Source organism: Panthera tigris, chromosome B4 (genome assembly GCF_018350195.1).
Source record: "Panthera tigris isolate Pti1 chromosome B4, P.tigris_Pti1_mat1.1, whole genome shotgun sequence".
Lineage (NCBI taxonomy): Eukaryota > Metazoa > Chordata > Mammalia > Carnivora > Felidae > Panthera > Panthera tigris.
The window spans coordinates 46,349,462-46,375,702 of record NC_056666.1 but is presented as its reverse complement, the minus strand read 5'-3'; the positions used below and the strand labels follow the sequence as shown (position 1 = coordinate 46,375,702).

The 26,241-nt window shown below is 48.4% G+C and overlaps 2 protein-coding genes across 4 annotated transcripts in view; one reads left to right on the top strand and one right to left on the bottom strand.

Annotated features, from left to right (window-relative positions):
• The first annotated feature begins 451 nt into the window (after window positions 1–451).
• GSG1 (germ cell associated 1) lies at window positions 452–16,157 on the top strand. 3 transcript variants are annotated; one of them, XM_042991796.1, is made up of 6 exons: window positions 452–649; window positions 10,234–10,555; window positions 11,964–12,134; window positions 12,823–13,002; window positions 13,671–13,782; window positions 15,742–16,157. In XM_042991796.1, exons 1-6 carry the CDS (start codon window positions 602–604, stop codon window positions 16,082–16,084), a joined length of 1,176 nt encoding a protein of 391 aa, XP_042847730.1. In that variant the 5' UTR covers window positions 452–601; the 3' UTR covers window positions 16,085–16,157. The 3 variants fall into 3 exon arrangements, with proteins under 3 accessions (XP_042847730.1, XP_007076358.1, XP_007076357.1); XM_007076296.3 differs by having other exon boundaries at window positions 453–649; window positions 11,964–12,011; window positions 12,850–13,002; XM_007076295.3 differs by having other exon boundaries at window positions 453–649; window positions 12,850–13,002.
• Window positions 16,158–16,754: 597 nt separating this feature from the next.
• FAM234B (family with sequence similarity 234 member B) overlaps window positions 16,755–26,241 on the bottom strand; it is a 35,477-nt gene continuing 25,990 nt past the window's right edge. The window contains exons 10-13 of the mRNA XM_042991795.1: window positions 24,080–24,235; window positions 21,616–21,733; window positions 19,833–20,053; window positions 16,755–19,251 (exon numbers count right to left, since the gene is read on the bottom strand). Of these exons, the coding sequence (XP_042847729.1) occupies window positions 19,246–19,251; window positions 19,833–20,053; window positions 21,616–21,733; window positions 24,080–24,235 (501 nt within the window). The 3' untranslated portion in view covers window positions 16,755–19,245. The remainder of the gene's footprint in view (window positions 19,252–19,832; window positions 20,054–21,615; window positions 21,734–24,079; window positions 24,236–26,241) is intronic.

Sequence of the window (26,241 nt, the reverse complement as noted above, 5' to 3'; positions counted from 1 at the left end):
TTCTGGTGATACCACCGCATAAGATACCATTGTTGCATCGCAACATGTGTGTCCATTTTACTTTTTTAAATGTGGCTCCTAGAAAATTGTAAATTACATGTATGGCTCATATTATATTTCTCTTTGACGGCACTGGTCTAGAACCTCCCGCCTCAGTGCGGTCAGCAATGTGTGGGAACCATCCCAGGCCTTCAGAATCTGCTGGTTTACAAGGATCCCCAGCAGGGAGCGTGTTCTTCTGCCCAGGAACAGCAGTCCAGGTTTGGATGACTCAGAAGATATCCAGGTCTCTGGCAGGTACCCCAGAGTGGCCCCCCCCATCCTTCTGGGGGTGGCGAGAGTAGGCGGGGGGTGGGCAGCAGAGATATCCCTACCTCCCACTGTGATGTCACAGAGAAAACCTCTTGTGTCAGCCAGCCCCACCCGCCCTGGGCCGCAGGATATCCTTTCCATCTCCGGCAGCCCATCTCACACCACCTCACCCCTCTGCTGGCAAGAGGGGACCTGATTCGTCTTCACACCAGAAACTCATTCCGTGCAACCGATTAAGGCAGAGCCAAAGAGAAACGGAAACACCCTTGCCTCAGAGCTTCAAAAGTGAATGAGCAAACCCTCCCAACTGACTCAAAATGTTTGTCTCACCCAGAAGGTAGGTACCAAGACTTTTTTTTTTTTCGGTTTTATTTAAATCCAGTTCGTTGACACACAGTGAAATGGTAGTTTCAGGTATACCGTATAGAAATTCAACAGTTCAGTATAACAACACGTCATCACAACAAAATTTTTGAAATCTCATGACTCTCCCCTGCATCATACCCCTTATGGTGGATTTCTAATACAGCTTATAAAAATTCACTGCCTTGTTTCACATGCTCATGGTAAGGAGCTTGAGAACACATTATGGGATTATACAAAACCGGATCAAAATTTGTTACTCAAGCCCCATTTTTATTGATAAACCTGGTGATGTCCATACCTCGGCCTTGGGGTTTTTTTCATCTTCTTCCATTATACTTCCCTTCCTTCCTCCTTTGCCTCTTCATCTTGCTTTTCCTTGCTGCTCCCAGGACAACTTAGAGCCCTCTAGTTCTCCTTTCTTCCCTCCCATCTGTATGATTCCCGCTGCCCAAATCTGGTTCCTGGTAAAAGGCTCAGCGGTAGTGGTAACCACAGAGCTGTGTATCACTCTAACGAAGAAAGAGCAGATTTTAAGTTCTCTGCCAGAAAAAGGTGAGGCATCCCCATGGTCCTGCTGGTAGTGAGCTCTGATCTGGAATCTACTGGAACTAAGGACAGCACAACCTTAGTTGGGCTCTTTCTGGTCTCAGGGAACCTGGGAGTATCTGCAGGGATCCTTGCAGCTCCAGAAAGACCCTCACGGTCGGCAAAAGATGTCTTGGCTTGTTTAGGAGAACTCACATCTGGAAATGACTTGCCTCCCATCTGAGATAGTTGGGAACTGCCATCTTTCCGCTCAAAGGGTTACTAAAAAAGCAAATGTTCATTCTCATACCTCTTGCCTTTCTCAGGAGAGAAAAATGAAGCTTACAATTCGCCAGAGAAATAAAACCCGCACACACACTCACGCACACAGAGCAATGTGGTGTGCTGTTAATTGGCTGGATATTAGGGATCACAAAAGAAAGGATAGAAACCCAAAGTGAATAGGTCATAAATAGGAGAACCCACAGAAATGGGCAAGAACGCGATAGAAAAAGCCAGACATGGTAAATTTTATTGATTATTGATTTAGGAGAGACAGAGGGGGTATGGAAGTTTGTATATCTGAAGTATAAAACACAATGCGTCGCATCATTCTGTGTACGTTTCCATAATCTGTCCTGCGATCCCTGTCTTTTGTTTAAGTGTGTGCACCTCCCCTTTACGGAGGGGCAGCCTGGGGTTGAAACAAGAGACTTTGAATATTGACTCCACCATTTACTAGCATTGCGGCCTGGAGCAAGTCAAATGCTCCCTCTGGAAACCACCTGTCCTTCAGGCCTATTGTGAGGGTTCAAGGAGATGTTTGTGAGGAGCCTAGCAAGGTGTCCGGAACACCGTAGATTCCCTTCCCCTTCCTCCACACTTTCACGAGGCCTCTTGGTCTTCACGGCGGGACGGTGAAGAACAACTCTCTCCTAATTTACTTCTGAATCACTCAGGTAGGTTGTGTAACTTGGCCGAAATCGTTAGTCCAGCGGTGGGCGGAGTAGTAACGAGAACCCAGAACTACTGAGGCTTCTCGGTGTCCCAGTTTCCCCTCTTGGGCCCACGAAAGGAGGCAAAGACACAGTCTTGCTTTAGAACAGCGGCCAGGGGCCTGAGCCTTTAGGGGAAGGGCGGGGGCTGGGAAACGCCGGACTTTGGGCTCCCCTGCACCCCGAACCTCCTGACCCTCAGGCCTACAGGCCGGGGAGTGACGAGATGATCGGATGACCCGGGCGGCGCAGGAGCCGCCGCCGGCCAGCAGGCCAGCCCTGGGCACCACGTGGCGGCGGCCCGGCCTCCCTCCTGCCAGCTCTCGCCGGCTCCTGGTCTCGGGAGGCCCCGGGCCGCGGCTGTCAGCGGACGCAGGAGCCTGGAGAGGAAGACCGGCCCCAGTCCCCGGCCCCAGTCCCCGGCCCCACCCGCTCGCGTCCCCAGCGCTCAGCCGCTAGGGCGGGGCCTCGCCAAACAATTCAAAACAAGTTCGGGGCGCGTCGCCATGGCAACGCGCGCCCGCTGCTAGGCGACCGGGGAGCCATAGTAAACCGGGGGCGGAGGTGTTACTCATGGAGGGAGGGGGGCTAAGGGAGTCGGCGGGGACTCGGCGGGGCTCGGACACCGCGACTGCAGGGGGGAGGGAGAGCAGAAAAGTAGGGACGAGGGGGGCGCGCGCGGAGTGCAAATGGGGCGGCCCTGCTCCGGGCCCTGAGCATCCCTAGGGAGACCGCTCCCCTTCGGCGCCCCTTCCCGCCCCGCGGTCCCCAAGAGCCCCCAGCCCCGGCAGGCCCCGAGGGCTCGGTCACCCGCGCGTGAGCGATTGCCCCACAGGATGTGCAGATGTGGCTGCCGCTCTGATTCACTCCAGCTGCTTAGGGCATGGAAGAAAGGCCGCTTCCTCTCCTGGAAATGACTGCATTAGCAAAAGCCCTCTAACAATTCCACCAACAACGGAAAGGGAAAGGCGACAGAGGAGAGGCCCCCAAATGCTATTCTTCAGTCCTTCCCACTGGGCATAAGTAGAAGCGTTCCCAGAACTCAACTGGGGACCCATGTTAGAAAGGAGTCGTATTTATTCTACACGCCCCTATTCTGGGGCCATGCGGACCCTAAACACTTGCGGGTGAGGTTAACCTGAGGCTGAGAAATCCCACAGCTAAGGGTCCTATGTTAATATTTTGGACATTCGGCATGGGCACTTTGGTGACATGACTCTTCCCTTCTGGGCTGGGAGGCCTATCAAAATGTCCTGCGTGAAGACATTCCTCGTTTTATCAGTGATTCTGTGAGCTGTGGAGCTGTGAAATCTCAGATGGCTCAAGATATGTCATCCGAATGGGTTCCAATCACTAGGGAATCACAGAGCTTGGGAAAGGACATGGCATTTCCAATCCGTCACTGGCTTTTAAGCAATCTGTTTGTACCCTGCTATCTGTGAACCAAAGATAATACTCGTTCGTGAGATCACTGCTGTTTTCTGGGCTTTGCTCATCAAAAAGCAGGAATGTTTCCACAGGTGGGAGGAAATGTATTGGCAGAGGATCTGTTCAGTGAAACTATGGGTGCATCTGTGTAGAAAGGCACAGGGTGTGTCTGTGGACCTGTGGACCTTCTACCTTCTCACTGTTCTCCTGTATGGGAATCAGGAAGATTTGCGCGTCCCTTAACAATAAAAGACTGTTTGGGACACTTTTCTTTATTCACATGTGCTCTTCACCCATAGGCTTCCTCATTGTATTCTGAGCCTGGTTTCCATTACAAACCTCATTCACTGATTCCCGGATGTTAGAAAGTGCTGGGCGCTGAGGATCAACAATGAATAAAACACAGCTGCTCCTGTATCTAGCGACTTAAAGTCAAGTGAGCATGTTATGAGCTGCCTGAGAGGCACACGGTAGAACATGCAGGAACAAAGAACAGGGGCATGTAGATCGGAGCCAGCGACAGGAGAAACATTTCGCATTCCGCTCCAGCTTTTTGTCTGCTGAGTAACAGAAAGGGATTAGTTAATGGGTCATGGGTCAGATACTCTGACTCCTGGGCAAAGGACAGAGATACTACTGCTAGGGAGGGCAAATGAACCTACCCTGGGAGAAGAGGCCACTATTGATAATGGGGCGGGGGGACAGACAAGAAGGGATTTGCCACGAGGCTTTGCCTTAGGGAAGTGGTATGCTATGCAATTTTCTCTGGCTCAGCATTCTTACCCATTGTTTTAATCATGTCTAATGGACACTGTATTCACAAAACAATAAATTGGATTCCTGTTTACAGAGTTTGTGTGGGTGTCCCCAAACCATTGTTTCCCTTTGTGTGTACTTAATAAATATGGTTTCATACAGTGCAGGGAACAGGGACTGAGGACCTTAGCAAGTATAGGTTAGTCCCAACCCTTGGTTTGGTGATGTCATAAATGCCGAGTCACCTATACATCCCCATGGGGAATCGTCCTGACATGGTAACAGTCCAACATACCAAAGTTAAATACTGTTTTGGGATGTGGAATCTTTGTGTCTGTCCTGAGTCATGAGCTTCTGAGCCCAACCTAATTATAGTCATGGTGCATTGACTAGCAATGACTTTTTCTGTTCTAAGAGAGGAAAGAGAAGAAAAAAATATTAACATGCCTAAATTATAATGAAAGGAAGTGAGTGGGATGCCAGACAGAGAAACTCATGGTTCATCAAAAAGGGGAAATTAGACATTGTGGCATAGGGTCCTCGGGGAGGGAGGGTGTCCTCCCTGGATGGATCACAGCTAGTAGCCAGCCAGCCCAGCCATGCAAAGAGCCAGGCTTCGAAGGGGTGGATTCGGGCTTTGGGGAGGCCTAAAATAATGTAACTTTGGAGGCTCTCTTTAAGAAGAATCATACAAAATGAGGAGTATGTAACGGTCTGGGAAAGGAGCTGAGTTAGCAGAAGACCCCAAAGCCAAAGTGTCCCTGGCTTCACTCAGTCTACCTCTAGGCCTCCTCACATAACCTCCAGCCTGTGCCGCTCCCATCCCCTTTCCCTTGGAGAAGGCACATTCAATGCTATGAGGGCAGAGGGGGTGCGGTTTCTGAGCAGAGGCAATAAAAACCAAAGACATCAGACTGTGCCAAACAGTGACTCAAGCGGGGTATGAGAAGTGTCTGCAAGTATTTGAAGGGTGTAAGCACAGAGCAGGGAAAAGAATTGTTCACTGTTCTGGGGTGGAAAAGGGAATGAGGATAGGATTCAATAAAGAAAAATGTGCACAAAACTCATCAGGAAACATTGGCGAACTCTATTTTCTGACACCGTGGAGTTGTATGTCCCATGGGAAGTATTTGAGGATCTATTGAGTCACTGGAACTGGAACTGGCCACACACACCAAAAAAAAAAAAAATGTGCTACAGGAAATAATCCTGCGAGATGTCCTCGAGGGAGCGGCTGGATACTCCCAGAGTTCGTTCCGAGCCCTGAATTCCAAAAGGCTGACACATGGCATTGTATAGATTAGTGAGTGGGGAGGAGGCCAAAGGAAGAAAAAAGAGCCATCCCCCCGCAGGGAGGGACAACCACCTGCACCCCCCTGACTGGAGTTCAGGACGGAAGAGGAAAAATATGAGGAGACAGTGCCACCCAGCGTCAGGACAAAAGCTATAGCCAGTTGAAACGTGAAAAGTGACCACAAAATTCCTCCTCCCTTCTCCCAGAGAGAGAGCTCTGCCACAATGAATTAAGGGTCCTTTGGGTGAAAGGGAGAATCAACGCCTGGGCATAAGCACATGCGTGTCAAATGTGCTGTTACATCAGTCCTAGAAGAGTAGGAAGCAAGATCCAGAGACACCCATCTGGCTACAATCTGGATTAATTCTGTCAGAGGGGAGCGGGCCTTTGAGTCCCCAAACTAACTGTACAAATACACAACGGGAAAACCATGGCTTGGTTGGTGGCAAATCTGGAAGAGGTGGGGGAGGGCCGGGGTAGAACACGAAGGGTTTCATTAAACCTAAGCCCAAAAAGGAATCAAACAGGTATTACTTCATGGTACATTCATTCCCTGGCTGTATATTTTCCAGTCTGTTCGGCCTTTTCCTCGTTGTAAGGCTGAAGTGGCAACTTCCAAGCTCTTTACCTGCGGAACCAGAAACCAGAAGTCCATCCCTGGGTATATACGAAGAGTTTTCTACAATTGCACATTCCTGGACCTCACTCAGCCTTACTGTGGAATCTCAGGATGGGGCCCAGGAACCTGAGTATCTTTCAGTTTTCTGATGCTCAGAGGTTGTTCTGATGCTCAGGCAGAATTGAGAACCTCTGCTCTCCAATTAAAGAGTGGCCTTTTGAGGACAGGACGATCAAGCCAACTAACATGAACCACAGAAAGCATTACGAGAGGGGTGCAGTATGGAAGGACAGAGAGGAGGGGGTTGTTCTTTGAGAGAAAAGAAACATTTTCCAAGAATGAGTGGCCTTAACACTACTCTTGATAAGAGGCAGATCGGGGCGCCTGGGTGGCTCCGTTGGTTAAGCGTCCAACTTCAGCTCAGGTCACGATCTCGCGGTCCGTGAGTTCGAGCCCCGCATCAGGCTCTGGGCTGATGGCTCAGAGCCTGGAGCCTGCTTCCGATTCTGTGTCTCCCTCTCTCTCTGCCCCTCCCCCATTCATGCTCTGTCTCTCTCTGTCCCAAAAATAAATAAACGTTAAAAAAAATTTTTTTTAATAAAAAAATTAAAAATAAAAAAAATAAAAAATAAAAAGAGGCAGATCGCCAGATAAAAAGGGACTGAGGACATTCCAGGTAGAAAAAAGAGCGCCTGCAAAGGCACCCAGGACAAAAAAAATGTGTGGCATCGGGGATTTGGAGAATCAAAAGCAGCTGCAGAACGAGCTCCATCCTTGCTATCCCAATTAATTGGTACAATTTTTGAGGACGGAAAGAATTCCTGGTTCTCAGGTGGCTGGCCGCAAGAAGCTATGCAATCCACCCCTTACTGATTTGTCAAGTTACTTTTTTAAAGTCTTAGAAACACTTTTTAAAAAAATAAACATTCTTCTTCCTATGCCCTGTAATATTTTCTGTGACTGCCATAAAATCAAGCCCAGTCCCACCAGCTACCGAGGGAACGGCAGTCAGATGGAAACTGAATCTTCACTTACTTTTTAAAGACCCGTCCCTCTGAGAATGCAGGTCCTTGCTTCTTTGTGCTTAATCCTGGTTCCCTATTGGCAAGCTCTCCCATGTAATCTTCCAGAACAGCTGGGCCATGATTGCATTGTCAATTATTAAATGCCCACGTTCCCTGCAAGGCAGCGGTTTAATCAAGAGGCACTCCAAAAAAATAGGAGGTAGAGGAGGAGGGAGGGGCCGGGAAGTGGGAGGGTGGGAAGGCAGTTTCATTCTGTCAACATTAAACCAAAGGGACTTGGGGCACAGATGGCATCCGTGGTCCTTCAGACAAGCAGCAAGTCGCTGACCATGGCCAAGGTAACCCAGTTTCCCGCTCTTATTGCTCAGAACGTACATTCCATGGTTATTTTGCACCTGATTTAGAGGTGTGTCTGTCTCATCAATGTGTTGTCTATGTTAATTCTGAGTTTTTCTGTTAACCTCCGTCGATGGAAGAATTAGTGACGTTTTGGCACCTATGCACTTCCAATTGGTCTGAGCCAGAGTGTCAAGGGAAGCCACTCTCTGCCCCTTTTCTCAAGAGTAGAGAGTCACCTTGGCGCGGGACTTGTCAGCATATGCAAAGATAAAATTTTCTTATGGCTGCTACCCCTTCATGATGACCTTAAAGAGACCATTGCAAAATTAGACTTGGCCTTCCAATGCAAGAGGTACCTGAATCCTGGAGAGAAAAGGCCATGTTTAGAGGAGAAATAAAATACAGGATGAAGGGCGCAGTACTGTAAGTGTTGAAGATGATTCTCGAAAAGGCTCTTGAATGAATTCCCATTCAATAATCAAAATAATTCTTGAATGAGTCTCCTTGCGTCCGTCCTTGGTAGGACACTCCTTCTAGAAGCAGCCTCTTTGAGCTTTACTCCAAGCTGTAGTTCACCCTTTGTCTCTCAACTCACTGCTTCCTTAAATTGGTTATCACCTTGGTGCTGCAAAGTGGTCATACCATGGTGTGGGGTTCATTATCCTTATCTGGCAACAGTCTGCAGAATAACTTACAAATACGTGTAACTGGAAATGGATTGAGGGTAAAGAAAAAAATCTGATGTGATAGTAGTCAAATCTCCAAGCCATAAAGTTGCTGAAAATATAGAATTGCCTAAATCATTAGCTCAGTCTGTATACAGAATGATTAATGAAGATGTTTCGTCTGGAAGTCCATTGCCTGTTCAAGCAATGGATATGAAAATAATTAGAAAGAGTATACCAATAGATTTCAGAACTAAAAACAAGATGAAAGCATTCTTTTGGGGGGACAGGGGCAATATGTGACTTCCATACCTGGTAATATAAGATCTTTCTTCATTCCTGATGCTGTGGTTTTCAGTCTTTACCAAGGTCACCCAGAGTCTTGCACAGACTGACAATTCTTGGGGGATTTAATTTGTTGAGTGCTTTTTTAAAAAAATCATATTAGCAGATTGCTTTCCAGAAGTCGTTTTATCATGTATTTTATGTATTGATTTTTATATGCATATGAACCTTATATATTTCTTATTGCCATAAATAATCTGTCCTTTATCTGTGGTATGCACTGTTTTAGTCCCTGGAAATTCGGAAGAACAAACTGTTATATTTCTAAGATAAAGTTCTCTGTTAAATGTAGAAAATGTTAAGCTGGAGATGATGAGGCAGATTTATGAGCCTGTCCCATTTAGCTATGGTTTTATTTACGTTTCTTAAGCTAAGAAGATTTAGGTCTGATTAATTCTGATATGAGAGATCCCCCGGAAAGCTCAAGATGGTTTACTTAAGAAGCGTCTGTCAGCAACTAAATATGGGCTTCTTTTCTGTTCCGTATGTATTAATGTAACAGTATAAACAGCTCCATAACACAAAAGTGCAAGACCGGTCAGATTTCTTTATTTTCTAAAGTTCAGTCTGGCTCCGAGCCACCACTCATCAGGGTTGAAATATCTACTATTAGTCATTTTTCAGCTGGCTCTCCTCTTAGGCTAAAAATGAGGAGGAGGTCAGGGGCTCCGGCCAGAGCCACACGGGCCACAGATCTTTCTGCGGCCACACACTGTCCCCGCTGTGAGGCAGACACCACTGCTGCCTCAAGCAGTGGAGATGCCCCCCCAGTTCCTCCCCAGTGGCCAAGGGCATCCTCCCTGTGGCTCCATGACCATGACACTTGGTGTTCGGTCTCCACGGGCACCACCCGGATACCTCCCATTTGAGATTCTGTCATCTCTGTGGCAGTGTGTGAAAGCCGGACCCAGATCACCATCTCTCAGAACCTATAGCCCCATCTCCTCTCCCGGGGTCTCAACAACCCCGCGTCCCAGTTGGTCCGCTGCCTTCTTTAATCCTGAAGGCCCTAATCCTTGCTCCCCGCCCCCTGACTGGGGTGAGCCACTTTAATGTTTATCAAGACAATATATCCCCCTTTCCTCTCCTCTCAGAGGAATCTGTCAGGCAGAGAAGAGGGCAGCAAAAACTTCTGCTGTTACAATAACAAATACCTCAGCCCATCAGGACTACTACGTTCCAGTGAAGACAAGATCAAAACAATTCTCAGCAAGAGCATTAGAGTGACCACAATTCTTTTACTCAGCTTGAGATAGACTAGCTCAGTGGCTTAATCGCATTCTGACTGAGGCTATTATCTGATCCTTATTCAGATCATCCTCAGTAAACATGTTCGTGTAATAAGGTCCAGCTTAAACAAACAGCATCGCCACGGTGTCTACTCCGGGCCACTGCTAAAGCTGAGCCTCCACACGGCTCCTTGGAGAAAGCCCCCGGGGCGGGCTGTGCCTGGCACAGGGGAGGGGCATGGCTTGAGCCCAGGGAGCCTCAGGATCGGGCACCCTGTCCAGATCTCCGAGGGGGCTCTGCAATCAGCTTCTCCACTCCTGTTGGTCTGTTACAGGTGGAACTCTCGCAGGGCTTCTATGGCCAACGGGCATTCCTATCTGCCATCCTCAACATGCTATCACTCAGCCTCTCCACAGTATCCCTGCTCAGCAACTACTGGTTTGTGGGCACACAGAAGGTGCCCAAGCCCGTGTGCGGAAAAGGTCTGGCAGCCAAATGCTTTGACGTGCCGGTGCCCTTGGATGGGAGCAGCACCAACAACACATCATCCCAGGAGGTGGTGCAATACAGCTGGGAGGCTGGGGATGACCGCTTCTCCTTCCATACCTTCTGGAGTGGCATGTGGCTATCCTGTGAGGAAAGCGTGGAAGAACCAGGTGGGCTCCTCACCCAGGGGACCTTACGCAGCCAAAGAACCAGAGGGCAGTGGCACTCGCCATCCCCGGCTGGGCCCCACCCCCGGACTCGGCATCTCCCGCTTCTGTGTTGTGTCCCTTCTACTCGGACTCCCTTTTTCTTTCTTTGAAGTTTTATTTATTTTTGAGAGACAGAGAGAGAGCGAGCCCACGTGAGCTAGGGAGGGGAGGGGCAGCGAGAGAAGGGAGAGAGAGGGGCGGAGAGAGAGAATTCCAAGCAGGCTCCCCGCCGCCAGCACAGAGCCCCAAACCCACGAACTGTGAGATCATGACCTGAGCAGAGACCAAGAGTCTGACGCGTAACCAGCTGAGCCACCCAGGCGCCCCAGGACTCCCTTTTAATAGGGTCAAAGGCCATCTGGATTTTCCCCTCCTGACTGTCTCGTAGACCCTCTGGTTTAAAATAGCATTACCCTTAAAGGGTTTCATTTAGACTTGTAACATCATGAGAATTCCCACTCTAGTGAGTTAGGATTGCCGTTTGGAGACCCAAGGGAGGAGAGATGATTCTTCTAGAAAAAGCCCTGGCTCTGCCTAGCTGTGACCTTATATAAGCAGCTTCCTCTCTACAGACCTTGATTTTCTCACAGGTGAGATGAAAGGATCAGAGTAGGTTACCTGTACAGCCCCTTCCTCCCCGCCCCCAAAAGGGTTTTTTCCTTCTAAGTATTCTCATTATAAGTTACCAGGTCAGGGAACTGAAGCCCAAAAAGAGTAACTAGACCCTGTAAGGGTGCCCTCGACCCTCCCAGGTCTCCTGCCACTCAGCGCATACTGGCAGAGCGGTGCCCTGTCATTGTGCATTCCTTCACTTGTGGGTCTCGGTCAGGAGCAGTTGGCCTAAGGACACCCCCCTCCCCCCTGCGCAAAGCATTCAGAGGTCACTTGCTAGTGAAGTTTCTCTAAAGCCCAGAATTGTGTACAATTAACCACATGCTATTTCTCCCAATTTGGGCTAAGGGAAAAAGGAGATGGAAGAGAAATATAAATGCGTGTATATTTAGATTTAGTATGAACGTCCCGCTTAGCACTGCTCCAACCCCAGTCCCGGAAACAATCGAGAGCCATTCAGACCAGTGGTACAGCGGCAGCAAAAGGTTGACACTAGGATTGTGAACCCTTCCTGGCACGAGAAATGGGGACGTTTCCCCGCGGAAGCCCTCTCAGCGATGTTCTCGTCTTCACTGTCTGGAATCGGGGCGGGGCGGGGCGCGGGGGGGAAATTAATCCTGAGGAATTCTAGCCTATGCCATTGCCTGCCTACTGTATGCGGGCAGGCACTGGTCTGAACGGGTGGAGCTGCACCAGGTGGGAGACTGGGGGCAAAGTTTTCATCCCTCCCTGACGTCAGGCCCCGTCTGTGTTTCAGGGGAGAGGTGCCGAAGTTTCATTGAACTCACGCCACCAACCGAGAGAGGTGAGAAAGGACTACTGGAGTTTGCCACGTTGCAAGGCCCATGTCACCCCACTCTCCGATTTGGAGGGAAGCGGTTGATGGAGAAGGCTTTCCTCCCCCACCCTCCCCCGGGGCTTGTGGCAAGTATGTGGGTTTGATAACAAATTTAGTTGCCGTTGACTCGGGCCTCTCTGGCCCAACTGTGCTCTGCATTGTACTGTGATCTCCTTTTCTCTTCTTCTGAGCCCCACAGGCTGACACGCATTGCTTCCAGAGTTGACGCTCATTCATATTCAGGAATGCAGAACAGGAACAGCAGGAACAAATAAAGTTCACAAATAGAAAACCGCTTCCAACCAACCTCTCTAACTTCCTCTTATTGCCTAGTAACCATGTTGAAAAGCTTAGAGGGTTTTTCCCTCCCATATACACATATAAATATATATTTTTCTATATATATATTTTTAGTGGAATGGAATGAAAAAGGGGAGGGAGGGAGAAAGAAACAAAATTGATCGTTCCAAATTCAATAAGGAGAAAAGAGAGACAAAAATGACCCATAGCAGTCATGCCCCTGGAAGATTTTATGACCATTAGATGGTTTCTTCTGGAATCTCCCTAATGGTGTTTCCAGCCAATCAAGTTTACTTGATTATATATCAGGTAGTGAGCAGAGAGAGCCGAGGGGCTGACAGCAAAGGACCCAAATTGGAGGAAGCTCCCAAGCAGGTTCCGGCTCTGTCTCATTCTCCCCTTCTCTGACTCCGCAAGGCTTTTCCCTTCTGATAGTCATCATTTGTACCACGTTCAGTTATTTAACTGCCTGGGTGAGGGCTCTTCTTCTTCTGGTTTCTGACAGAGATCCTATGGTTATCAATGGGAGCCCAGTTCTCCTCCATTGGACTTGAATTCGTCAGCTTCCTCCTGCTACTGATGGACCTGCTGTTCACTGGGAACCCGGGCTGCGGGCTCAAGCTGAGCGCCTTTGCGGCAATCTCCTCCGTCCTGTCAGGTGCGTGCCTCCCGGGCTGGAGGGGGTGGGTGTCCTGGCCACCTTTGAGGCACCCCCGGAGGGTGTGTGTGTCTGCAGGGAGGGCAGGAACGGGGTGCCCACAGGCGGTATAAAGAATGGGCGTTGCAGGCATGTTTAAGTTGAAATGAAATTTTGTATTAGAGCATTATGTACTCTGCAAAATGATTTATCTCTAGGTTCTTTTTACTTGCAAGCTTTCCCAGTATGTGAAATATGGTTTGGTTTGCTTTTCAGTTGTACATATACACACACAGCTTTTCAAGACTCTTTTGGATCAAGTAAGAGAAAGAGATGCTGATATCTATCTTACATCTTATATCTGCAGATATAAGACAGATCAGGAATAAAGCTCACGTACAGGGCCTGGGTAGGAAGAAGTAAAAGCCCCAAATGCAGCATTGACGCAGAAACTTTTCCCATAACCCTACACCTAAAGCCTGGGGCAGCCTATTGGAAAGCTATGCGTTCAAGGAGAGGCCCCCATTGCAGATGAGTCTCCCTGGGAATGTGGTGGCAGCTAGGTAATGGAGCTTCTCAACCTAGGCTGCACCTGATGCAAAACAAGGCGGTTGCTCCAAACTCCTATTCCCTGTAGACGGCAATGCCAGTGTCTCTCTAAAGGCGCTGCCTTCCTGTTCCCTCTGTAGGCCTTCTGGGGATGGTGGCCCATATGATGTATTCACAAGTCTTCCAGGCAACGGTCAACGTGGGTCCAGAAGACTGGAGGCCACATGCTTGGAATTATGGCTGGGCCTTCTAGTAAGTGCTTACCGTCTCCTGAGCCTTTTACCCCCTCCTTGGCCAACCTGCATTAGATGTTCTGCCCTTAAGCAGGTGCTTGCTCCGTGTCATCTTATCTTCTCTTCATCCTTCATCCCTCATCAGGGGTCTGTGGACCAGCGGGCTGGCCCATGAGGTCACATCTATTCTTTCCCCACCTCCTGGGGAGCTACGGAAGGGATTCTGTTTTTCCGATGATACGGTGGTAGCAGTTGCTTCTTCGCCTAATACACATGTTGCTTTGGGAAACGAGACTGGTTTTATGTGACTTACGGAAGCGATGCTCCATGTTTTATGTATTTTGTGGCTCAAGGTATTGGAGGACAGAGCAACGAAGAAATAGCCTTGAGATTTGGTTGGAATCCCATGGCCTGTGAATGGCTGACTCTTCTCCTGTAATGAAGAGTAACTTCCTCCTCCTTCCATTCTTATCCCACCAAACTGTGTGAGAAATAAAACCTCCCCTGCTGGTCATTCCCTAACCCTTAAAGAATGAAGGGGCCAGTTGTTTTCGATTTCTCTTGAGGAGAAGCAGCCACCGTGACAAAATAAACACCAAGTAAACATCCCCTTTAAGAGTTCCTCGCCTTCTCCCTTGAGGAACATGCTGTCTCGGCTGCCCAGGTGCCAGCTTGGAGTTGCCCTACTGTCTGGGATTGTGAAGTACTTTCATCGTGCTGAAAAGACACGGCGCTGGGCTCAAGGAGGCGATATGGAAGCCCATCCATGTCTGTTAGGAGATCCTATCCCCTTTTCTCATGATAGGAAACAGGCCATTTGATTCAGGCGTCTTTGGCCTAATCCACCAGCCACCAGAACTTATTTTCCAGACACATGGTTTTGCACCTCGTGTCTATCTTTAAGCCATTCTTGGCATCAACATCTGCGGGGCTCAGACTACAAAACTCCCATCAGAAGCATTGCCAACCTGAGCCCACTGAGTCTGTCAGAGGCAGCAGATAGGAACACACTGTGCCAGTGTGTGGCCTGGCTTTAACCATCACTTGACCTCCTGAAATTCCTCGCTAACCTCACACAACTTCCTGTTTCCTGGGCTTCCCAGAATCATGGGGAGATTTAGGGGTTGACTTTCCAAGTTTTTAGGAATGTGTTTGATACAGTTCCCTGGTGGGTTTTTTTTTTTTTTTTTTCCTTGTCAAATCCATCCAGCTTCTCTTAAATCTCCGGCTTCTCTTCCATCCATTATAAACTCCCTTAAGCCAAGAACCACACTGTTTTCATAATAGGCAAATTCCACTATTACAACCTATAATACCTCCAGATTTGTAGTGAGTATTTCCTGAACGACTCTGAGAGGCTCAATTTGTGAACCCTAAGAATGCTAACCTCAAAACGAAGAAGGCAGAGGAATGATCACTCTCAGCATCTGATCTGAACAAAGGAAAATCTTTGGCAGGGTGTGGGGGGTGCTGAGGGGGTGCGTTGGGCTGCATCCACTGTACACGGCTGAGCTATAGGTTTGTGGAATCTCGGGAGATTACAAGGGTATCTGCAGCTTGGGAAGCAGTAGTCCAGAAAACTGTGTGTGTGTGTGTGTGTGTGTGTGTGTGCGTGCCATGTGTGTTTACATATGTATATAAAACAGGCACACTGGGAATAAAGGAGCTCAGCACTGACAACGGATCAATCCAGTGAAAACGAATCTGTTAAACTCCTAGTCTGACTCTTAACACTACTGACTACAAGAGTCATTCCCTTGGACTACAAAACGTTCAGAACGTATCCTACTAAGACAGACCAAATTAAGGCCTCGTGCCCATGGTTCTTGACCTACAACGTAGTGGAGGGAGCACACGCAGGTCCCTAAACCCTGAGGGGCATCGGCCTAGTTTGCTGGTAGGAAGGAATCATGGTATTTTCCCTGAAACCTGTAAGGAGGTCAGGTTCTTACTGCCCAATTTTTTTGTTCATCCCTAGCACGGCCTGGGTTTCCTTCACCTGCTGCATGGCATCGGCTGTCACCACCTTCAACACATACACCAAGCTGGTGCTGGAGTTCAAGTGTAAGCACAGTAAGAGCTTCAAAGGAAACCCGACTTGCCTGCCACATCACCACCAATGTTTCCTCCAGCAGCCATGTGCAGCCCACACAGGGGGTCCTTTGACCAGCTACCACCAGTATCCCAATCAGCCCATCCGCTCTGTCTCTGAAGGAGTTGACTTCTACTCAGAGCTCCGCAACAAGGGATTACAACAAGGACCCAGCCAGGCTCTTAAGGAAGAGGCGGCGGGGTCAGTCGTAGAGGAAGAACAGTGTTAGGAGTAGTGGGGGGTTTAGAGGGCAGGCTGAACCCAACCTTACATGTTCGTTATCAACATGTACATAAGCCAAAGTCTGTGTCTTAAGCATGGTTTTGATGGGTAAGAACAAGAGTATCTTAAAGTACAAGACCAAAGGGGTGTGTGCCCAGGTGCCATCGCTCCCTTTTCCTTTCCCACTCCGTCTCCTGTCTCATTTCACTGTCCCCCTATCTCCCATGTTCAGAATCACCTCCTCTCCTTTACTGATTGCTTGTTATGTGCCAGGTTCTGGGCTAAAAGCAGCACAGTCCCTGTCCTTTAGGAGTTTATCAGTTTGGTCATCTATCTGGGATTTGGAGGAATGGAGGTGGGCAACTCAACAGGTGATTGTGACTCACCTTTCCACGATGCACTTGAATTTTCCTGGAAGCCTCAGAATGGAAAACGAAGGCCCTTCCGGGAGCTTGGACATGTAGGACAGATGTCCTCCACACTGCCTGCTGCAGTGTCCTGCATCCACGTAGGAGGGTACCCAATAAAAGTTTAATTAGGTATTAACCCAGAGGCCACCAGGAGACTAGTATCCTAGTATCCGGAAAAGATGCTTCTCTTTTCCGTAAGGGAAAAGAAACCATTCTAATGGCTAAGAAGAATGAGGATAACACACAAGCATGTTTCTACACATAATTTTTATTTGTTCTGCAACAATTCACATTTTTAATAGTGCTTCCTGACCATATACCAGCTGGCTCTTCTGTAGTATGGGCAATAAAAGTAGCAATTCACATTCAAGGGGGTTGGTATCAGCATCCCACACTGCCAAGGAGGAGTAGAGACCATCTACGGGATGGGGGGATGCCGTCTAGGATCGAAGAGGCTGTAAGGATAGCAAGGAGGAAAGCTTGGGCGAAGGAAGCCCCTTGCATTTGCAGAAGTCACTACTATCCCTAAGTGGCAGTCACGCTGGCCTTGCCGGCTCCCCATGTTGTGAGTGGGGGGAAGGGAGGAGCTCTTCCTATCTTAGATGTCAGGTTGGGTGGCTGCCTGTAAGGAGAAGGAAGTGTGGGGACCTATCTGACAGACCAGCACCCAAGCTGGTCAGATGAAGCTTCCTCAGTCCTCAGCCACCATTTCTACCCTCTGCATGGCTGCAGGAGGGACGACAGCTTGTACTGTGTCTAGCAAAAAGGGAAAATTATAGTCAAAACAGCCTATGTTAAGTTTGTCTGTACACACATCACGAAGAATGTAGGGATGTATGCTTTCCTAGCTTCCTCTTACATAGTTCTGGGACTCACCCAGCATAAACACAATCTTCTACCAAAAAGGATCCCCCCAGAGGAGGTCCTCCGTGAAGGACCTTGCATTTTATTCCTCTACCTAAAGTGGCTGGCTTCCCAGAGAGCCTCAGCATGGTAGAGAACGAAGTTTAGGCATAGATGGCTCAGCCCAGGCCACAGGACCACAACCCAAGCTTTAGGTATTCAGTTGACTATAGATTAGTCCTTAGAATTATCTACTAGGCCAAACAAGATCCTAGGCTCTTCCACCCAAGTAGATTCAAACCCTAGAAGTGAATCTAGAATCATCCCCATCCTCTTGGGTTTTCATCTAATTGTTTCCCCAAGTTTACAACAAGCTGGACCCACACGTGCTTCCCAAAGTATTGAAACCAGATTTGATTTCAGAGACTATGGCAAGGGGGTTTCCAAGAAACATCGCAGGCCAATCTGCTAGTGCTACCAAACTCGTGTTATGTCATAATGCCAACCAGTGGGCAAGTAATATACATCCCTTTAAATCTGGGATCCCTAAATTTCTGTAATCTCTAAATTTTCTGGACTCCCTTTATTAACACAAGCTAAAAACACAAAGGCTCAAGCAAAGACAGAACCTGAGTTGCACTCGGGCATGACCTATCAAAATTATTCAAGAAGAAAAGCAGTTCTTCACCGGCTAACGCGGGATTTTCTGCTATACAAACAATGACCTAGAAGTTTAGAAGAAAACTTAATAGAAGTAACACATGTATTGAAGAAGGAAGAAATAAGCACTGGAAGTAATTCCAAAGAACTTAATTATAAAAGTTATAATATTTACATGGGAATTTTCCCAAAATACAGTGCTTCCAAGGCTCTACAAGGAAGGAGATGTGCAGGCAAAATGGTTGCATACTGGACTCAAGCAAGAGTAAAAATCCAGAAACAGCTTTGCTGTCATGCAAGCAAAGCAAAAATATCTCGGCAAGTGAGAGGCGCTAAGGAGGATGCCCCGTAGGAGATGCTAAGAAAGCAGAGTAGAGATGAGGCAGGGATAAGGCTACCCACCTCAATCGTTCCTGACTTCACACACATAAGGCCCACACACGCACAAGCACTCCTGACGTTACTGCCGTGAAAAGGTCATGATGGGCAGGGCAGAACAATCAAGACCACATGATACCATTGTTAGAGGTCGGTCCCCAACTATACTTCTCTGGCTCCCCTTCTGACAGGAATATGGTGGTGGTTATGGTAACTAAGAATATAGAGATGGAAAGTGTGAGGAGGGAGGCTCTGTATGATAAGAAAGTGCTGGATGGCTACCTCAGCCCCTCACTGCCAGTCTTCTCCCTGCTGTTAAAGTAGGGAAGAAGCCAAGGTACAGGTGGTGAGAGAATACAGAGGGAAATGACAAGTGGCCCTGAATATTGGAGGCAGGGCACCTGACGTCTCAAGATGACCAAATAACCCAGATGTATTTCAGAAGGACAAGAAACCGGGTCCCTGAAGCTTAAAACAGACCTAGAAAATATTTCATCACAATACTAATACATACACACGCGTGGCATGATGCAAAACAAAATGTTCTGGGGAAGAACTTCACTGGAATTTCCCAGTAAGAGTTTATAAATTAGACATACAAAAAACAACATGGAAGATTCACATTTGCATACTATCCACAGAGTGCCCAGAGGGGGTTAACGCAGGGACTGAAAACGTAGGTCAGATACCCCAGCCAAATGGATGGTGCTGTCATCAAAGAACTCTGATGCGCCTTCCAAAGTGCTTTGCAACAATTGAGCAGACGTGGTCAAATGAGGTTGAAGTCTTCCTTCTCTCCAAAGCACTGACTCTGCGCTGATGGGGGGGAGAGAGTACCACCCTGCTCACTTCTTCTGAGACTGAAGATTCCATCAGACTATATCTAGGGGCAAGAGCGCAAGTATCAGAGACTTTATTTTTTTCATGGTAGAGAACTGGAGGAAACCTAAAGGTCAGGCTATTCCTCTACTTTTCTGTCCTTTTGTCTAGCCCCAGTAGTTCATAAGTCTTTCCGGAAAGGTCCAGAGACTTTACCTTTTTCCATGACAAACTCATCAACACTGAACTAGACCACAGTATTTGAGGGGTGGGGGGTTAGCATTTTGAGCAAGATAATCCTCCGGAGTAACCACCACAATCACTGCATGACGTTAGCACCACTAGGCCCAACCCAGAAAATTAAAGTAGAAGCCACCCACCTCCGTCACTGAGACGGTGAAAACCATGAGCCCACGTTTCCAAATGTCCCCTAAAGGAGATGGTACCATTCCCAGCTAAAAACAACTGAGTATTTCTGAATGGTCATGAAGCACCCTAAGAAAAGAGTGCTGCTCTAAAACAACTGGTTCTTGGCACCCAAGAAGACTCCCACTCTCCCTACCTTCTAGAGAACAAAGTCGGAGTTGGTAGTATTTGCCCCAAACCCTCAGTGGTAACCAAGTATTTCTTTCAGAAGCGATTCACCTGGTAGGGAAGATCAACAAACTTTATCCTAGAGAGGAATCTTCGCAGCTCCCCGCGGCCAATTTTGGGGGTGGTATCCTCGAGTTGGACCACCTGGCCTTCCATCAGCGCCCACCGTAGACTGAGCTTGCTGACCACCAGGGGTGCTGGGTGGCTTTCGGAGCTGGGGCCTGTTGTCCTGGTAACATAAAAGGCATCTTTCCAGAGGTCGTTAATTCCAACTGAGGAAGGACAAAAACAAGAGCAATTAACACAAAGACCAAAAACTTCTGCTAACAGGAGAGTCGCTCGGTTCAGCAGCTAGATTCATTCATTCATTTACTCTTCCATTAATTCATACACAAAGTTTATTGAGCACCTAACAAATGCAGGGCACTGAGCTAGGCAGTGGGTGCACAGTGGGAATGACTGGTGGCCGGCAAACCAGCACATTCCTCTCGGTCTCTGAACCTTTCCTTCTCTGAAGCTGTTTCCAAGAAAACCCCAAATCAGGAAATGAGGATATGCCAACTCTGGTGACAATTTGGTAAAAAAGTGAGCATGACAAACTAGAACTTCTGAGAAATCCTGGACTGTCAGTGCATGGTCACAGAAGCTATGTGCCTCCCCAGTGTTTATTTGGCCTCATCCTTAAAACAGGGATCATAAAAATGGTCTGGATTCTTAATCACCATCATTTAGCCCTCACTGAATAATATTTGATGCTAATATTGAGAAACGGCTCATTTAGATCCAATCACAGGATTCTCCCCCACCCCGGCCCCCCACCACACACACAGCCAGCAGGCCAGTATGCCTGCAAGTTCCAGATCAGGTGTTCTTCCCGATGTATCTCAACAAACTGAGAGCCACAATCATTGGCTTTAACTTCAAGGCAAATGAGTTTGTGCACAGTGAGCCAGTCTGTGAATGGCAAGAGAACACAGAAGTAAAGGAAAAGGGGCCAGTCTGGTCTTCCTCTCCACAACACCCACAGCAAGGACTACAGACTCGCTTAGGCCAGAGAGAGGCAAAGGATCTCGGTGGAGGACACCATCAGACACTTCCAGACCAGGAGGTGGCAGTGGCTGAGTTTCCAGAGCTTTGACCACCTGAATTACAGGACTCCAATACAGGATCCAGATTTTGCTGTATGGTATTATTTACATACATATATAAAGCTGAGGAATACTTCTAAAATGTTAATAGCAATTATGAGTGGTCAGATTCTGGCAAATTTTTTTTTTTTCTTTTTCCTTTGATTTTTCTCTTGGCAGCCACTTCTACGCAATGGGCATGTTTACTTGTACTAGTCAAAAGAAAGCCTCCCACTGATCCTAAACCAATATCCTGGAGACAAAATGCTATCTCCATCATATCCCTCACAGTTAATTCTAAATCCTAAGCTCTTGGAGGGTCGTGAAACCAGTCTTATTTGTATTCCTAGCACCTGGCACGATGCCTGACATACAGGTGATGCTCAGTGAATGTCTGCTGAAGGAGTGGCTGTGGGAATCACATCCCCCCAAGAACCTCTGGGACATGGGGCTGCACTGGCCCTTGGCTTTCAGGCCTATTGAGAGAATTGGGTCCTCAGCCTGTGAGCCAAGTGCTCCTCCCAGAGGGAGCACTCCAGCCATGGCCCTGGGCACCAGGACGCCAGGGAAAATGCATGGGAGTGCTCAGCTGTCACTTGAAAGTACACATCCCTCCGCTGGTAGGACGGTGGTACCCTCACACACACACAGCCGGCACATCTCCTCCCCTCGCTGTGCACACAGTCCCCACTGTCACTGGGACTCACCCTCTGAAGCCGTCACTGTGCCCGTGGCATTGGCCAGATCGAGAAGAAGAGAGGGAAATGCTGGGTGCAGGAGGTAGAGGTGGTGAAGGCTGGGTGGCCCAGTTGCCGGGATGGCGTCCTGACAATGAGAAGCAAAAAGGAAGAACGCAGGTAACTCTACGTTCCCACATGTGAGGTCCTCAGACGAAAAGGGCAGAGGGGACAGTGATTACTCACTCCTCTCTGATGCTATGACCTGACCCCAAATACAAGCATGTGTTTGAGAAAAACTCCCATATAAAAACTTCACATATTTCAAAGGGCTCAAAACAGACTAACCACTAATTTCTTCAAACCACTAGAGCTGGAAAATGCCCTCTCCCTTATGAGAAAAAAAAGAACGGAAATGTGCATGCCCCAGGAGAGAAGTTTGATGGGGCGGCTCCCAGTCTTCTGCCCGTGGAGTATTACAACACTGGGTCATCTCTTGCAGTAGGTGGGGCTTTGTGGAGACAAAATGTATGTTTGAAAAGACATCTGTCTCCTCTCACTGGATATTAAAGCCAATTACAAGTGTCAAGCTAAAATCCACAAAACTCTTCTCAGTTCCTGAGATAAACAGAGCATTGGCCACACAGAAGCAAATCATTAAAAAAAAAATTCCAAGGCCCAAGTGTCAGTCGTCTTTGCAGAAGACATGCACATTGGCCCTTCCTTTACCGGTGTGACTTTTGCACAGAGATGACATTCCACTCTTGCACGTGTGCAGCCATTCGGTTGTTAATGCACAAAAATACCACGGATGGGTTAGTAAATGACTGCTCTACCAAGCTCCTCGAGGACCTCCCCTCCCCTGGGAGCATCCTGGGGCTCTGCTAGTGGAGGAAGTGGAACCCCATATTCTTAGCATAAGAAGTCCACTGAGTGAGGAGAAACACAGGCGGGAAGCTTGCAGCCACGCTCCCACCACCACACAGAAGAGGGCGTTTTCCACACACACGCTCAGGAGCCCAGGCTTGAGAGGACAGACCTCTGGCTCTGTCCACGTGACAAGCAAGGAGTCAAACTCCCTCCTCACTGCCTAGGGAATGGAGCCCAAATTCCTAGCCTGAAAACCAAGGTCTTACGGCATTTAATCCAAATCTGCCGTTTCCAGCCTCTTCCTGCCCACCCATGCTTCAGCAACCTCTACTGCCCTTGCCCTCTCTAACCTCTGCCAACCTATTTCCTCCTTAGACTGTCTAACAATCCCTGCAGCCCATTTCCATGCATTAATACAATTCTCAGCCTTAGGTCCCACACCTAAATGCCACCCCTTCCACAAAAAGCTCTCTAACTGCCCCAGACAAAATTAATATCCTCTCCTTTTGTGCTTCCACCTAAACCTCTTATTTGTGCTTCCTTTGCGGCATTTGTGACACGCCTTTGTTTTGTGGTTATTTATAGACACTTACATTTGAGAGTCACTTGCTCCAATCCCCTCATTTTATTAAATGAGGAAACCGGGAAGTTTAAAATGTTAGGCAAACTATCCGTGGGCACACGTTGGGGCAGAACAGAATTAGGACTAAAACCTAGATTTTGAGTAAATCTGATCCTCAAACTGGGGGAACATATTAGCATCTTCACTGACAGATAAAGAGCATGAGGCTCAGAAAAGTGAGGTGGCTCGTCCAAGAGTGCACGGTTGATGAACTCAGGACTCTTCATCCTTTGGGGTCCCCCCCTCATCTGGGGACCATCTGCCTTCTCCTCTAGAGGACCAGCACTCTTTCCAGGCTATCCTTAGGTCCCTACAGAGAACACGGCATCTGGCACAGAGTGAGTGCTGGTCAAGACGTGTTTAATTGAACTCATTCAGGGTGGGTCTTACCAAAAACTCCCAGGCACCTAATACAGGTGGCACCCTGCCTCATCAGCCCCACTGAAATGCTGTATATAGCACTTAACACATTCCAAAACCTGCCTTCTGGGCATAGGACCCTCTCTCCCACACTTCCCCCGGGGAAACTCTCAACCTCAGCCTCAGCCTCGTCATCCTCTCCAACTGCTTGCCATCCCAGCCCCACACTGTTTCTGCAGGCTCCATTTACTCGCCTCAAAGCCCAGCCTCACCCTCCATGAGACCTCCTCTGCCCATTCCACACCAGTCACAGTTAGTTCTCTTCGACTGTGGCACAGATGGATCATCTGGAAATCTGGACCTTGTGGCTTTAGAAGACCTATCCTTTATCTAGCCTCCCACTGTCAGCAGCCAGCAGCCAGGGGCTGTTGGCTTGCACAATGCTCGGCCGAGAGGAAGGCCAGGGCAAGCAGCGCTCAGGAGGAAGCAGGGTCTTGCCCTGCCTGCTCCAGTGCTGCTGTGATCCACCCCTGCCCCCCGGAAGCAGGGCGGCTCCATGGACCCCCGCAGGCCCAATCAGCCCAGCAGAGCAGCTATCACCTCACCAAGTGACAAAGGCCCCCACCCCCCAGGCCCACTTACAGAACTGGGAGATACCGCTGACATCCCCTCGGCCCAGAAGAGGAAGACAGACTTCTGATCTGAAGTAACCGCCGAGGTGGTTGGCGTTTCCTTCATGTGGCAGGGAGCGTTGTAGGTCCAGGTAACAGAGCCCGAGTCCCCATCCACCACCATCATCTGCAGAAGAGGAGCCTGTGAGTACAGCCCGTCTCCAGAAAGGCAGCAGGCCAAGAAAACACACAGAGCAAAGAAAACCCGCAGAGATCCAAATAACACATGTATTAACAGGTTGAGCTTATTACATGTGAACAAACTGGGTGTTCGGAGAGCATTATATAAGGCCTAGGGACCAAGCCCCACTTTTCAGCAGCCGTTGTCTCCACTTTGTAGAGTTTAAAGGATTGTAGAATTCTCCAGTGGGAAGGAGATATTAATCATCTGATCCACCTCTCATTCTCAGGGTGAGAGGGTGGAGGCCCGGGACAGGAAGGGACTCAGATTGTTCAGGGTCTGTGACAGTGCTCCGACAGAGAGCGGCCCTTGGAGGGGAGCACCTCCTCCCGCTCCTTCCCTCCCGCCACTGCAGCCACCACTTTAGGGAACAATGACTAAGTGGACGCAAGTCCTACGGGCTGTGCTAAAAGCTTTCTGGGTTTGATGATGTCACGACACATGTAGCTCAGCCCCAGGGTGGTCTCAAATTCAAAAGAGCACATCTAAACAGATGAACACATAAACTAAGAGATTCACTTAGTTTACTTAGATTTACTCCTCAGCTGCGTCTCTCGAAGGACAATTAAGGGGCCTGAACTCATCATCCCTGACACACTGCTATCTCCTTTCACCCCAAATACCTCATACCTCACAGTTTTAGAGCCTCTTCTCGGCCAAAATCCACAAGAAACTCCCCATCCACCTCTAGCCCCTGTCTTTATGGCCCTTCTCCTCAAGGGTCTTTGTTGCATAAACGGAAGGACTATAGCTCTGGCAACAATCACTTCCCTGTTCTTCCAGCCTCTGGGTCCTGCCCTTCTTTGTCCGTGCTTGGACTCTGCCTCATGGAAGGTCCTGGAACCACACAGAGGGACAAACTCCCCTGAGCCAGCAGTTCAAGATTCCCTCCGGCAGTCTGAGGAGAAAAGTCTTGAGACACCACACTAAAAAATTTTATCCAGTCACACATATTATTTAGCTGTCATAATAACCCTATGAAGATAGGTGATACTCCCACTTTATAAAGCGATGTAGAATCTGCAGTTGGGTGAGATTATGTAATTCACCCAAGGTCACTAGCAAGTAGTGGAGCCAGGATTAAATTCCAGGTCCAAACCCTCAGCATCTCAGCTCTTAAGCAAGCAACATATCCCCTTCTCCCTTAATCCCGCTGGAATGCCCATGAAAATTCCAATCTCTACCTGAAATCTTCCTTCCTGGACAGCACTGCTGGAACTGCTCCCTGAAGTGATGCTTCCATCATCGGCTCTGTCCTCCACTCATGACCAAATAACCCTACTGTCTCCAATACGTCACCTAAATTCTGCAGCCTTGCTTTTCAGGGCTCCCCATCATCAGCTGAGCTCACTCTGATCTCTCTGGAGGAAATGCCCCTTGGGTTACCCTTATATACCGACCCAGCAAACCACTTCTCTGCTTTCATGATTTGAACATCTCACCTGCAACCAACATGAAGCACCTCTTGACTCCCTGCACTCTATCTGCTCCCCATGTCCCCATGGCATTGTGCAGACCTCCTTTACCTACCCACCATGATGTGGTAGGGCTGTGTGCATACAGGCACCCCAAAGACTATGAACTACACAAAACCAGGACCTTGTCTTCATTACTGCTGTGCCTCCACAGACATCATCTGTGCATCTGGCATGGAACTTGGCAGATATTAGAGGAGATGATTAAGTGTTGTGTTTGCTCACAGGGAACAGGGCATAATATATAAATATATATGTTACAGTAAAGATAAACTGAAAAGATTGGTCAGTTATAAAAAAGAAATTTTAAAAACTCTAATTCTCCCTGTAATAAGAATGAAAACTGTCTATCCAATCATTATAACCTCATAATATGCAACCTCACATAAAATCAGGAAGACCTATGGAGCATGCCATACCATTCTGTCTCTGGGCCACTGGTGTCAGTGTTTCTAACCTAACAAGCCTTCCCAACCA

Bases quoted from the DNA above. Each gene is read 5' to 3' on its own strand.
- GSG1 (XM_042991796.1), top strand. From the start codon at position 602: ATGAGCAAACCCTCCCAACTGACTCAAAATGTTTGTCTCACCCAGAAG. The intron at 10,556-11,963 runs GTGGGCTCCTCA...TCTGTGTTTCAG, and splicing joins GGAAAGCGTGGAAGAACCAG to GGGAGAGGTGCCGAAGTTTC. The intron at 12,135-12,822 runs GTATGTGGGTTT...TGCCTGGGTGAG, and splicing joins TCCCCCGGGGCTTGTGGCAA to GGCTCTTCTTCTTCTGGTTT.